Genomic DNA, 15,422 nt, shown 5'->3' on the forward strand with positions numbered 1-15,422 from the left:
TGTACTTTGGACTTAATTTTCATTAAATTAGTGGGTTAGTTAATGGAAATTAGATAATGAGTATAAATTGCAATACTTATCCAAATTTAGAGTTTTATTTGATAAAATTAGAAGTTTAGACGAAAGTTGATGCAATTTATCAAAGTTTAGGGGCGAAGAAAATGAATTTCCCCCTCTAACAAAAAATAGTGACAAAGATTAGTTGGCTTAAAGATTCGCTAAAGATTTGATTATCTAATCAAACTATGTCCTAATTTAATTTGTCAAAGTACATACATTTTTGCAAGAAAAGAGAGTGATTAACTTTTATTATTATTTTTTCTTTTTTGCAAGAAAAGAGAGTGATTGACTTTTATTTCTTGGGAGGGATGGTGAGTTCTTTACACGAAACAATCTTTGTCAATTAAATTAGGATGTAGACATTTGAATTGCTCTTAATTTGTGATTTATCACTCTTAAGTTGTGATTTAACATGATAAGCATGAACTACAATTTTGAATCCGTTGAACTTTGATTGATATTATATTATTCTAAATGACGATGAAAATGTATTTAAATAGTTTGATGAAAAAGTAAAATATTAATTAATTACTCGACAATGATTGCTATTTTTTGGGAGATTCATTACACATAATTTATAAAAGGTTTCAACCCCATGTATTTGTTGAACTTAAAAAGGAGGAAAAAAAAAAAAAAACAAGCGCCCAATCAACAATTAATTGTCATGAGATATATGTACTGCATACTTCTTATTAAACCAATCACATTTTCATTAGTAACCAAATGATTTTTTTAGCCAAAACGAGCATAACTCAACGGTAATTAGCGTATACCTCAAAAAACCAAATGATTTTTTTTTTCAAGTACATAATAAAAATATAATAAAAGTCTAATTAGTTATTATTAATTCAATATGCGACACTATAGAAAAAAGAGAAACTTGACACTCATGACAATAATGATTTTAGCAATCACAATCCAACAAAATGTCAAAAAAAAAAACGATATTTAGAATAATGACAATAAAAAATATCTTAGAGAAGGGATTGTAATTACAACAATGCAATTAAAGTCATAACTTATAATTGATAGGTGGATGAGTTATGAACTGAAAAAAAGAAAAAAAGAGTAGATGAGTTGTTGAATTTTTACTCTTCTCATCATTTTTTTTCCTAATTTTAATGGGATCAGAACAATAAATCATACACGTGTCAGATAGTTTGGTATCATAAAAAAAGATATATATGTATATATATATATATATTTTTTTTTTTTGGGTTCTTAGAATGGATGAAACGAGACAATATATTAAAAATAAAATAGACCACGGGGTTTTCCTTTAGGTTTGAAATTGCTTAAGTTGTAGCCAATTTGATTTACAATTGTTTGGATATGCATTGAATTGGGAAATAAAATATATATATGAAAATGGAGAAAAATGGAAAAAATGGAAAAAATCTCAAAAGCGAAACACATGCAATCTTTCTTTTGTTTTCTTATTAAAGATGGCAGCCACGAATGCAAGCAAACCAATGTCAGCTCTTTTTGTGACGCCACGTGTCTCTCTCTCTCTCATCATTTGATTATAATCCTGTTCTCTCTCCTCCCACTGTTTTTCTTTTTTTGTTTTTATCGGTTACCTTGACTTCATTTTCGTTCCTATGTTTTCAAAGTTTTAAATTTTGGTTTATTTCATTCTATTTTTGTAATATCTTAATCTCATTTTCTATCACAATTTTATTACAAAATCACACTCAATATATTTATTGAAATGTAATTATAACTTGATATCAAAGAGTTTTCGTTAGGTGTATAATTTGGGTTAAAAATTTAGAAAAAAAATATTAAAATAGTTACTTTCTAAAAATACATGGATCAAAATTAACATTTTTAAAAGTACGGAGAGTAAAATTAACTAAAGTTGAAATTATCGAGACCAAAACGAACATTTTAAAAGTACAGAAACCAAAATTAATATAAAAAGCTAACGTATATAGACCAAAATATTATTTTAAATCTTTTTCCTCTAACTATATACTACTGTTCAATTTTGTTCCCAATGATTAATTAAAAGATTAAGCATAATCTTCTATGTTTTAATTTTATTTATTTTTTTATTTTTATCCAAAAATGATGTTGTACTTACTAGTTAATTTAAGAAAAATAAAAAACTGACGTATAAAATTGTTTTCTAGATCGAATTGATGAAAGTTGATAGAAATATAATATTGAAATTGATTGAAATTATTGACAAACCGAGCCAACCAATAAACTTTCGGTTTTATAATTTATGAAACTGAACTTATTAACATTTGTTGTTCATATGGATGAAAAGTTCAATTTGGTTTGGTCAATTTCATCACATTTTTTTTTGGTACTTGTATAAATTCCTACACAATAATTGATATGAAATTGAAATGGATAGGTCAAGTAACTCGACAAGGTATTAGTTATATATGAACTAACATGTTTAATATTCAACATTCATACCATAGTTCCGACTCGATATAAAATTTCAATAATATCCTATACCTACTTAATCGAAAAACTTAGAAATGTATTTACCATAAATAGTTCCGCTTCATTTGTCATATTACAATTTTATTACAATTCAAATCCAAAGTAGAGTTTTTGAATCTACCATCTTAAAACTAAATTAATAATTAATAATGTTATACCTATTTGAATTGGGTTTAAGTTCAGTTTTTGAATTGATTTTTTTTAAATGGTGAAATATAAATTTAATTTTAAGATATTAAAGAGAAAACTGAAAATTAGTGTATATTTTTAATGACCAAACAATATATTTACCTTCTTGCCAACTTAAGTATGACTTCATTACGTTGATGTATCACTGTTGGATTAAAATCTCGTAAATTTAAATCTACATCTATTTGTATAAAATATATATATATATATATATATGTATATATATATATATATTTATTTATTTGTAGGCATTTGAGAAAGTCAACGAAAGCAGCCACAGTTAGTAGTTGCACAGAAGTCCAAACCATCAATCCCACATGATGGGGATGGAAAATAGCTGGTGTAATTATTAGGGTTAAATTATATATAACATTTTGGAATATTTTATCAATAAAATCTTTAAAAAATATATTTTCGTATATTTATTGACATGAAATTGATTTTTTATTAACTACAATATAAAACAATCTTCCACCTCTCATTTTTAAGAATCTTTTATCAATGCTTTAATTAGTTCAACTATTAATAGATTGACCCATGAATTTAAAAATTAGATAAGATATCAATACAAATTTATTAAATGCATGATTAATTTATAAAAATGTTCAAGATCCAATTTAATGAATCAAAGTATGGAAATCAAATTCAACAAACTTTCACGAATCGAAAATGCAGTTTAACCTAAATAAAACAAGATGAATAGCGACTTTATTGTTACAAATCATTTTTCAGTTGTAATTGTGATTGAGAAAATGAATTCAAGTTATCGAAGGTAGATGTTTCAACCTCAATATAATTCAAATATGGGCTATTTAAAGGTCTACTTATTCTATATTAATTTGAGCATAAATGATAAATTTTATGTTTGCGTAATTGATATATATTGAAATACTTTATGTTGTATGACATAAAGCGACCTTCCACGTTGCAAAAAAAGAGATGGTACTAAAGTTTGAGATCAACTTCACTTAGACTCCTCTTGACCTCAAGAAAGGTCAAGTGAGGGTATCAAATAGAACTGCTCTCAACCGTGCGTTCACCCACCACTGTAGATCTCATGTATGGAATCTCACTATCGTGTTTAGTAACGGTTGAGTGGGTTCCATATGTCAATGCTTATAAATACATAGACGTACTCCACAGACAGGTCCACTAACTTGAACATAAGAGCTCTTTTTCTTTACGGTAGGTTTTTTTGCACTCTTTGAATTCAATTCTTTCCGCCATCAAATTTTTATCATAAACATACTTGTCCTTTTGGCTCTCTTTTGTTAATAAAAAGTTCTCTTTTTCTGTAATTAGAACAATTTAAGGACGATGATATCAAAGCTTGGTACTTCTATTTATAACATCTTAGTATCTTCAAATAATATTACCCTATTTTAGTTAATGCACAATTACACTAAAATTTGTCATAGAATTGATTTAGCTATGGCGAAAATAAAAAAAGAAGAATAACGTTACCGTCCTTAACCTCAATTAACGTGAAAAACAAAACAAGATTTGAATTTTTGAAAATCTTTCCAAGTTTTCAAGACTCAACAAAATTAAAATTTTGAAAAAAAAAACACGCGTATATTTGAAGATTAGGTAGATCAATATTTGAAAATGTGTCGATCTAAGAATTTCGTTCTATATTTTCAAGAAATCTATATCTATATAGAAACAAAACCATTTGAAACACCCCGCGACTATACAATAATGACATTATGAATACGTCCCTCCACCTACTTAAATTTCTCATCCTTACCCTTTAACTTTTAATTATTTCAAACTTAGCTCTCTTAATTTCACAATTTTCAACTTTCTTTTTGGGTAAATATAAAAATAAATTAATTACTTTTGTAGAGGAAGATCGAATCAAATTTATCTTATCTATTGAACTATGTTTCGATTCACCTAAAAAATCAAAGAGACTCTTGTGTTGAAATCATTCATAGATATTTTCTATTTGAAAAATACAATAATTAGATGCGATGTAAGCCAAATCACGTGGCTTTTTTTCATTGGAAATATAGAAGAATTTATTTATTTGAACATTAATTTTTGCTGTTGAACAAATAATAGTCATGGGAAAGTCAAAGTTGAGAGAGAGAATTAAATTGTCTAATTAATGTTTTTCTTTTCTTATTTGTTGTAAGTCAAGAATTCAAAATGTTGAGTATAAGGGTAGATGGGATGATTTATTTGTAGCATTAAGAAGTTAACACGTCATGGTCATGTTTGGCTGTCTGTTCAATGTTTGACTCATAAATACTAAAATAACCATAATTCACTGCACCAACAACATTCATTTCCACAAAAAGTTTTGCTTTTTTATTTTGCTTTTAATTCCTAAACTTTCCAACATTTTATTTTAGGACAGTACTGTACTTTACATTAAAGAAAAAAAATAACTTATGATTGCAGTTAATTTTTCATAAATTATGTTACAATACTTTCTATTGAGCAGGGAGTAGAAATTATTTACTATCGTCTAATATTAAATATTTACAAGATTTTCTTTTGAAAAAAAAAACAAAGAAAAAATCTCACTTCTCGCCTTTAAAGAACATGCTTGCAAAAGTCTTGGTGGTTGGCACGAAACGAAAATGTGCAAAATGATTTCTTAAAAAGGCTAGTTGATCTTTCTACTCATTCTGATCGTACTCGCATGTTTACCTACCCTGAGTACGAGTTCTTTTATTTCCTTTCATTTTGGTAAGTACCTAATCGGACCAACATCATTCTTGGATCTTCTTCATTGGTGGTTTTTCCTGCACCTCCCGTGCATCATAGGGTCAAAAACTATAGGGAATTTCATGGTGTATATATAAAAAAATTCAATAACTACAAAAGCACCCAAGCCCAATTCTAATGATTTGAATTCCTTTACCATTTAAATAAAAAAGGAAACAAGTCATATTTGTGGTTGTCCTATAAAAAACGTAAGTGTTAGATATCATTTTACATGCAATAAACTACCCATCCTCACTCTTCACATGGTTCACATGAACCCATATCTTAACTATGTGAATAGAGTTGTTCGATGGAACATAAGTTGAGACTACGATGTTCCGCTGATCCTTATAAAAGTAAGATTGTGAAATGGACGACAAGCATCAATAGAGAAGAAAAAGCACATTCATAAAAGGCGAAAAGTCGGAGGAGAATTTCAAATCTAAAATTACAACATCTATCAATCCATATCATCATGGATCTACTCGATACAACAAGCAAACAATCTCTATTCTAACATATATAATCTTTTCCCTCTTCGAAAATACACAATAAGAACTCATCCAAATAACTCGAGAAGAACGTTTATTTAGATTTATTGGCCTTGCGGCAATTTTTGGTTACAACAAAAAGAAAAAGGGAAAAAAAAATATTGGTATGTAAATGTAAATACATCAATCATTCCTTGAGGACTTTTCCTCTTTTCATCTCATGAAAATTGTAAAATAAAAAAGAATAAAAAGGGCAAAAAAATGAGGACCGTTGATTTTTGGTGCCTTGCAGATATTGTTGTTGGTCAGATTGAATAAGGCTTTGTTTTCTTCTTCTTCTTCTGGCTTTGCCATTTAAAACTATATCCATCTCTATACTTATAACTAATAATGACTCTCTTGTGAGTCATAAACTGTCCCCTTCCCCAAAAAACAAGGTGGGTTTCTCTCTCCTCCCCCCTCTCTCTCTTCTGATCCATGACCCAGCATTTGGTCTGATTCTGACTCCACCGAGAGGGTATTTCGTAAATACGTTATCTTGAATATGTTAACTATTTCTTTATTTTTGGATCGCAGAGAGAGAGAAGAGCAATTTTCCAAGGCAAACTGTTTCTACATTTAGAAACTGCTATCTGAATTTTGGGACTCAAATTTTTGGAACAATCTTCTTTCTCTCTCTCTCTACTTCTTTAGAGAGATTCTAATGGGCAGTCCATTGTGGGGAAGGGCAAAAGGGCCGTATTGAATCCCTTCTTGTGCTCCCACTACACTCCACCTGCATAAATTTCAAGCCAAAAATGTTAGAACAACATTTCCCAAAATACCCCTTTTGAAAAAAGTTAAATTTTTTTTTTTACCCACCTGTACTTTGTGGTTAAATGATGGAGTAGAACCAGCATCTCCAGCTTGGCCAATTCATTTCCTGGGCAGGAGTGGGTCCCATTGCCAAATGGCATGTAGGTATTGGGCTTTTGAGCAACCTGTTCCAATCATATCAAAACAATCATTGAGTTTGTGGTTTTTCCAAATTTGTAGCGCAAAAAAAAGTTCCAACATTTTCCATCAGGATGATCTTGTGTTTTGCTAAATGAGGAAAGTAAGTAACAGTAAATAAATAGTGGTGTTTGTTTGTTTGTTTGTTTTTTTACCTCAAATCTTGAAGGGTCAAACTTTTCAGGGTGGGGGAAAATTTCTGGGCTGTGATGAATGTTTCTGAAGAGAGGCAAAACTTTCCATCCTTTTGGAATCAAATATCCTGTGGAGAGAAGGAACCGAGTAAGCAAAACTGGTTTAGATTTTGAAAATTTGAACAGTTTTTTGTAGTAAAAGTTTTGTTTTTTGGTTTTTACCATCAAATTCAACATCTTCCACTGCTTCTCTGAAGGTAAATGATAGAACAGAGGCCACTCTTAGAGTTTCTTGAATGACCCTTGAAGTGACTGGCATGTTTTTGGTGTCACCCCAGGTGAGATTATCATCTCCACTCTGTTTTGCTTTCATTATTGCTTCTTGTTCAGCCTACAACCGAAAACAGAGGAGAATTAATTTTCAACCAGAAGAGAATTTGAAGTGAGATTGGTGAGTATGTGAAAGTTGAGAGATGGGTCTTACAGTGACAGCTTGAAGAACACTTGGGTTTTCTCCTAGATACTTCAAGATCCATGTTAGAACACTCGCGGTCGTGTCCCGGGCGGCGAAGATGAGACCGATGACGTTATCGGCGATCTGCTCGTCGGTGAGGCCTTCCTTTTCGCCCATGAACGATCCGAGGAGGTCGTTGTGGTCGCGCTTCATTTCTCTCCTGGTTGAGAGGATCTTGGTGAGGATATTTGCTAGCTCTTTCCTGGCTTTCATGGCCTTGTGGAAGAGTGTTCCGGGCAGGTTTATCGGCATCGAATTGTAGCCTTTCTCGAGAATGTAGTAGCATCGCTTCAGGTCCTCAAAGTAGAGAGCTTCGTCTTTTCCGAATATCGAAAGCAACGAAACCTCGAATGCGAACTAAACCAAGAAGAGAGGAAGAAGAAAGAATAAGCTTTTAGAACACCAAGTTTACAAAATGGGGCAAAGAAAAACAGAGGAACAAGAAACAGAGAAGTTCTGTTTTGCTCTGTTTCACTCTGTTTTCTTCTTTGTGTTGAGACTTATACCATCTTCATTTCTTGGAAGGTGTTGATGGATTGGCCTTCCCAAGATTGAACGGTGTTCTTGGCAATGGATTCGATCGACGGGACGATGTTTCGGATCTTCTCAGGCATGAAAGTTCGAAGCACGAGCCGCCTCAATTTGGCATGGTAATCTCCTTGATGAAAAAAGATGGCATTTTTGCCGAGCATCCTCTCTTTACTGGCCGGGAATGTAGGCTTAAAGAGATGAGCTTTAGTGACAAGCACAAACTTGGCAGCCTCAGGGCTCGAAACCATCACACAAGGATACCCCAATATGTGGGACTTGAAAATTGGCCCATATCTGAATCAAAACAATTTAATTAATCAAAACCCACTTCAAAAACAGACCCAAAAACAACAAAATGATAACTTTAGAGAGAGAGAGAGAGAGAGAGAGAGGGAGAGAGGGAGACCTCTTCTTTTTAGAGGCAAAGAAGACATTGGGGTCTTGAGAGTAGAGCTGGAAGGTTTCTCCCATGTAGGGCCAGCCCATTGAGCCGGGGGGCAGGGGGAGTTTCCGGCGAGGGGCAGCGGAGGATTTGGAGAGAGAACGAAGGAGGAAGAAGAAGAAGAAGAGAGAGAAACAGAGAAAACAGAGCATGGTGATGAAGTTGAAGTTTGAAGTTTGAAGTTGCAGAGGAGGGTGAAGAAAGATGGGATTGAGAAAGGGGTATATATAGTGTTTTGATGGTGAATTAATGGCGAAGGGAGAAACAAGAGAGAAAGAGGGGCTTTCAGTACAGCTCAAGGCGCACACACGGAATCTCATTCCAGCTCATACTTCTCTCTCTAGGTTCATTTTTGTTTTACTTTTATTTTCTTAAAAGAGTTTTGGCTACACAGAATTAGCGTGTCCCAAAGCCAACAAAGGAAAGGGACTCTCGCAGCACGTGTCCCAAAGCCTAAGGGTTACAAAATTAGCGTGTGGGGGATCCTCCCATTTTTTTCTTACACAGAGATTGAGAGAGAGAGATCAGATATGTGGATATAACTTTCATGACTTTATTTGATCCGAGGAAGTTGTTGTGGTCTCTCCTAATTGAGAGAGAGAATTTGAAGTTGATGACGATACCCTTTGTATCTCAAATATATGTGGGCATAGCTTTCACGATTTTACTTTTGGTTTCACTCAAAAAGATCCCGTGTTAATTGATGGATCATTTCTTTACGTAGTCAATGTGGGACGTTATTGTTTTCCTTTCTCTAACAAATCTAATGACTCTTGAGAGGGGGGAGAAAGAGAGAGGGTGGAGTCGGTAATAAAAGCAAAAAAAACTAGAGAAGATGTCCTTTTTTTTTTTTTAATTAAATTAGAAGATGTCCTTTGGCTAAGACAAAAGGGGACTTTGTATAATATATGTTTAAGAACCTTTGGCATTTTTTAAATACTCACTAATCTACTCTTTTTTTCTTAGTTAGTTCCTACTTTTTTTTTTCTATTTCTTTTTTAATTCTCTGTTACCCACTTTCAAATTCAACCTCCTACTTCCTTTCATTAAAGAGAATCTTTGAATTGAATTCCCCAAGAGTATATTCGTATTGGTATGATTCTAGAAAATGTACTCTAAACGTAACTCTTTCTACTTATACAGTATCATGAGATGTGTGTGTATTTTATAGATAATTCTCTATATGTGCTTTTATCGATCAACTACTTTTTTCTTTAAAGAATCATTTTTTGTGTAGACAAGATATTTCTTTGTTTCAAAAGAAAATTTCTGTCGAATAAGAAATATATATAGATTTTTTTCTTTCCACAAAATGTGAGAGAGTTAACTCATGTGGGTTGGAAGTAGTCATAAAATTAACATTTTTTAACCATATTAACAGAAGCCAAGTTTTGTGTGAGATTTGTTGAATAATTTTATCACAATCTCCTCATGAACAATTGTAAAACACCAAATTCAACCTAGAATCTTAGGTGTGAGAGAGCTAGTTAGATCATGCAACCTATTCTTTCCTCTTTTCCATACCCAAATTTTTTTGTTAAATTAATATATAAGTATTTAACAACCGAGACAAACAATTTAATGAATTTGTTTAAATAGAACCGATCAAACTTTATTTCACTCAAAATCACATTCGTCACGGACAAACAAAACTACATAACATTGAGGTATTTAACAATAAGAACAAGAGGATTGATTAGTTTGATAGGCCAAGTTAAAATGTTTATACTAATAAGGTCTCGAATTTGTTTAAAAAAAAAACTAACTAATATTCTATTAAAAAATAAAAATCATATCACTCAATCATTTATTTTTACTATATTTTTTTATTGAAAAAATATTGTCAACTCTCGTGTCGATATTGAACGTTTTGATTTATGAAAAGTTTAGTCATATAATTCCAAGAGTTCATAAGTAATGATCTTAATTAAACAAATTAAACACCCAACAACTCAATTTTGGAAATTATATATATATTTCATAAAACCCTATCCAATTAGCATGCATGCACAACTAACTAATGTAGTTGACTTTTGCTTCCTCAATAATGGAAATTAATTAGGCATATGAAGTCAAAATATTAATTTCTGCTTAGCCCCTAAATTAAAGTGTTCATTGCCAATCCAATAATATTTCTTTCCCATTCAAATATTGATGGAAAATATACTGCTTGCACCATTATAAAAGAGTGATTAATTGCATCAAATAGGAAGAATTTGGTCTTGTTAAAAGATTTGAATATATTATTAATTCAAAAGTCTCGATCCCTTATAATTTTATCGCCATCTATGATTGATATGAAACTCTAGTTGCTTCGTACCTAAAAATTTATTAGAATAAGTAAGAATATATTTTTTGAAACAACAACCCCTCTAATTTTTTTTTTTTATTATTATTTTTTTATAAAGTTAGAAGTTTCAACACCACTTATATTACCAAAAAAATTACTAGAAATACCTGTCATAAGTGTAGCACGTCACTCTCATAAATCATTAGATTCATAATAAAAAATATGTACTTTCTACTTTTACTTATTAATCGAGACAACTATATTTTACCTGTTACATTGAAGATTCCCTACAAATCATCTCTACATCCCGGTCGAAACAAAAAGGAACAATCTTCCACACGCAATTCACTTGGTATAGGGCCCTTTGAAGGCTAATAAATGAATGAATGAGAGAGAGAGAGGCAAAAGTCCAAATTTATTTGGCAGCATAAATAAAAGCTAACCCCCATATCCCTTGGAAATTCAAAGGCAACTGTATGAAATATTGATGCATTTTGCCTTTGTGCATTAATGAAGGCTAAAAGCAAGTGTATGTGTAGTAGTTGCATCTACCTCCATCAAGTTTGACCCATTTATGGAAAAAGTCAATGTCTTTGTATTTGGACTTTATTGGACACCTCTTTTGATTATTATTTGAACTTTGTGGAAAAAAGTGTTATTAATGAGCTTTTATTTGTATTTGGAGTGCAAGCTATAAAACATGATTAATGGTGAAATTGATATGCCAAATGAAGTTCGTATATCAATCTATTGGAGTGCAAGCTATAAAACATGATTAATGGTGAAATTGATATGCCAAATGAAGTTCGTATATCAATCTTTGATATTCATCGTCTTGCTAGCTCTCATTTTTATAAAATTGTAATTTTTAAGTTTAAATCTTTTTTTGCCCCTCGACTTATTAGTCTCTAAATTTGCATGAAAAAGGTATTTTCATTTTTATAGTCAACTTTCTATTAATTATTTATGAAGTCATTTTGAAATCTAGTACGTGTTGTTTTCATTATTTGTTTACTTAAAATTCTCAAGGTAAATGTATATAAAATATGTGCCCAGTCAAGTATGCATTAAATAAATTTATTAGAAGAATCAGTAGCTAGGGTTAAGATAACTTTTTTATGCAGAGACTAAACCAAATGTTAAAATTTAGGAGATAAAAATAACAAACACAAAAAATTCAAGAATCAAAATATTGGATATTTTAACATTTATGAATATATATTCTATTTTGGTCCTTTCTACTTAAAAATATTTATTTTTTTGTCTTCAAACTTTTAAAAAATTATTATATTTGTCCCATTAAAATTTTTATATTAGATTTAACATAGACTTTAAAATCATATCACTCAATCATATCTATAGGATAAAGTATCAATTACCTTCCGATTAAAGGGTTGAAACTCTCCCAAAATTTTTTAACTAAAATATATATATATATATATATATATATATATATATATATATAGTGCTTTATGGTACCAATGCATGATTTCTTTTTTTTTTATAAATGTAGTACAAAATTGAAAAAAGTAACTAGAACAATACATTGTATTTTACTTTATATTTAAAAGCTAATCATAAAATAAAAGCCAAACGCATCATAAAATATAAGAATGAAAATAAAAATACGTGTATTTATGTAAATGTAATATACATTTCGATTCATAAAATATACACATTAAGGTGTTTTTATTCAACAAAGACGACTTTTAATATGCACATTTTTTTTAGAAGGGATCAATTGTAAAATAGCACAATATTGTAATTTATAATGTGATTGGTAATTATCTCTAAGGCATAAAAATGCATTTCGCTTTGAAAATTTGTACAAATAGGAAATCATCACGATTGAATTAAATCATATGAAGATATTTTGTAAAATAATAAATAGTGTGATATTCATTTAAAATGTCACATTAGCAAAAAAAAAAAAAATAATAATAATAATAAATAAATAAATAAATAATTATAGAATTAATGTATAATGTTTTTACATGGTGTTCTCAACTGATTAAGATATATATTCTGATCTCAAGAAGTTAATCAACGTTTAAATTTCTACCTCCACATATATTATTATTATTGAATTATATATATAAAAAAATTTCATGCCTGAGCTTTTATTTTTAACTTTGTTTTAGCTAATTAATTTACAAATAATTATTACCAATCATCAACCTTTCCATACTACATGAGTAAATCATACGAAAATAAATGAGTCAATATTTTTTGAAGTGGCAGAAATACTAAATATTTTTCTTTCATTTATCTCTCAATCCAGTTAAATTGGTTATAGACATGTAATGATAATAATTTTCAAGTCGATATGAGCATAGTTCAACTGATTAAGCAATTATTCTCAATCAGAGTCGTGGATAATTTGAACTCTCCATCCCACATATTATTTGAACTCTCCATCCCACATATTATTGTATTAAAAAATAAATAAATAAACAATTTTCCTACTCTACTTTTTTTCCATACCTTTGACGCCTGTTTAATTCTTATGAAAAAAATTGGTTGTATTTGTCGAAAATTAGAAATGTTTACTATTATACTTTTGAAATTTTCTATCCCTTGACCATGGCTTGCATGCATGTCTCTCTCTCTAACATTTTTAGAGAGAGAGAGAGAAAGATTGAACACTCATTGTCCAAAGTTGTTATATTCAAACTTTAGAATAATTCTCATATTCATAAAAGTTCCATGTCAATGCATTGGAATGTAAGAAAAGTGTAATTCTAGAGAGTCCAAAAAGGTACACCAATATTTACCATTTTTATCAAATTTATTTATTCAAGCACCTTAAAACTTTATTAACATAATATTATATTTTTTCTTATAAATATAGATCTTCTGAAAATTCGTGGGAAAGAACATGAATAAAATTTAAAATTCAAGTATTAAAATTATACATGTATATAGAGACCAAAACTATGTAAAAGTTGAATTCACCAATATAATATTTAAACATTAATTTATGAAGGTCGATGAATTACTGGGATGTACAAAAAATATACATTTATTTATCATTAACACATTTAAAAGTATAAGTTTTTTTTATCCTTTAAAAATCGCAAGATATATTCCTTAATGACGTTTTGAAAATCAAACTATTCTTTTTCTTCTCCTTTAACAATTGAGTAATTAAGATGAATTTTTTAAAATCAAGAAGGATAAATTGGATATTTAACATTCATTATATATAAAATTATATATATATATATAACTTTTGAAGAATAATGATATGTGGGGAAAAATTAAAAGTTTGTAGGGCCTAATAGTCAGCGGTCATAAATTAAAACAGTCAAATGAAAAATATATCAAAACTTTGCAGAAATACAGAGTTTCTGTTATATATCAGTCAATTATTACAGATTCAAAAAAAGAAAAATATAATAAAAGAAAAAGAAAAAAGAGAGAGAGAAAGAAGTACAGAAATTTGTACAACAGCAACACACCTGCATATGTACCAAATCCAGAGAACCTTAGCCACTTGTCATAATTTATTTATTCTTTATTCTTTATTATTATTAATTTTATTTTTGAAAAAAATCTGGATCCAATGGATATGTACAAGGGGAGGAAATTACCTTGGAGAGCTGTATATTGGATGGATGATTAGTGTCACAATCACACCTTTTCAAAGCAGCTCAAGCGATTGTGCGGCACTTGCTCTAGTTCAAACGAGCAAGTCAGTCGAGAAAAACTGTAAGTTGCGGACAATCTCGGTCGTGGGTCTAGCCTCTGCTCACGTTTTAGGAGAAAATTGGTTTTTAGAAAACGTGAGAGAGAAAAACAGTTGAAAACATCTTTAAAACAAGCATTGTAGACATCGGATGCAAGAAAGCTTTGATTGCAAGAAAGTATACAACACTTGGTCTGGGGGAGGTTTGATGACTACTTGGTCCCCCCTAAGGTACATTATAAGGAATTTTTGGTGTGGCAGGTGTAGACGTCCTAAGTGGCGAGGAGTCACTCGGTGGCCTATAGGGCCCGTGTGAACTCCGATTGGCTTGAAATTTGGCGTGCTTACATATCTTACTAATACACACCTAGTTCCAAAGCCGCTCGGCCAAATTCCACCTACAACCCCAAAAACCCGATACAAGAAAATTACACTAGAAAGCTTCAAAGACATGAAAGGAAAGCGAGTGGTGAGGATGGTTTGGACATGCGGCCATGGGTAACACACCCTGGACAAGCATGCCCACAACAATTAGCATCCAACTCTATCATCCATCATTTTCATCTCTTTTTTTTTTCTCTTTTTCAATTTTACAAATCTATTTATTACAAAAAAGCGTGTCGATTTCGTGTTCTTTTTTTATTATTAATATTTTTCTCCTTAAATGTATCATTCATCTCGATTGTTTTTATCACGTCAAAAACTTTAGTTTAAATCTTCGTTTGGATTTTTATACTTTCGAGATGTTTAAGGTTTATTTCAGTTTTTGTAATTTAAATTTTTATCCATTTTAGTTTTTGTATGCTTTTATAAATAACATCTCGATTTCAAATTTGAAAGATAATGATGGTTCGATTCATTTGTTTTTTTTTTCTTTTCATCATAGTTTTGATGTAATATTATAATCAATAA

The 15,422-nt window shown here is 30.4% G+C and overlaps 1 protein-coding gene across 1 annotated transcript; it reads right to left on the bottom strand.

Annotated features, from left to right (window-relative positions):
• Positions 1–5,995: 5,995 nt before the first annotated feature.
• CYP707A1 (cytochrome P450, family 707, subfamily A, polypeptide 1) lies at positions 5,996–8,746 on the bottom strand. The gene is made up of 7 exons (XM_022281221.2): positions 8,497–8,746; positions 8,066–8,384; positions 7,530–7,916; positions 7,268–7,436; positions 7,067–7,173; positions 6,780–6,898; positions 5,996–6,693 (listed from the first exon to the last, which is right to left on the bottom strand). Exons 1-7 carry the CDS (start codon positions 8,682–8,684, stop codon positions 6,600–6,602), a joined length of 1,383 nt encoding a protein of 460 aa, XP_022136913.1. The 5' UTR covers positions 8,685–8,746; the 3' UTR covers positions 5,996–6,599.
• Between the last annotated feature and the right edge of the window lie 6,676 nt (positions 8,747–15,422).

Source organism: Momordica charantia, assembly GCF_013281855.1.
Source record: "Momordica charantia cultivar OHB3-1 chromosome 10 unlocalized genomic scaffold, Mcharantia_2.0 BLBB01000010.1, whole genome shotgun sequence".
Lineage (NCBI taxonomy): Eukaryota > Viridiplantae > Streptophyta > Magnoliopsida > Cucurbitales > Cucurbitaceae > Momordica > Momordica charantia.

Excerpts from the sequence above, each read along its gene's own strand:
- CYP707A1 (XM_022281221.2), bottom strand. The coding sequence starts at position 8,684 with ATGCTCTGTTTTCTCTGTTTCTCTCTCTTCTTCTTCTTCTTCCTCCTT. Across the intron at positions 7,437-7,529 it reads GTGTTCTTCAAGCTGTCACT|GCTGAACAAGAAGCAATAAT; the intron begins GTAAGACCCATC and ends TTTCGGTTGTAG. Across the intron at positions 6,694-6,779 it reads CATTTAACCACAAAGTACAG|GTGGAGTGTAGTGGGAGCAC; the intron begins GTGGGTAAAAAA and ends AAATTTATGCAG.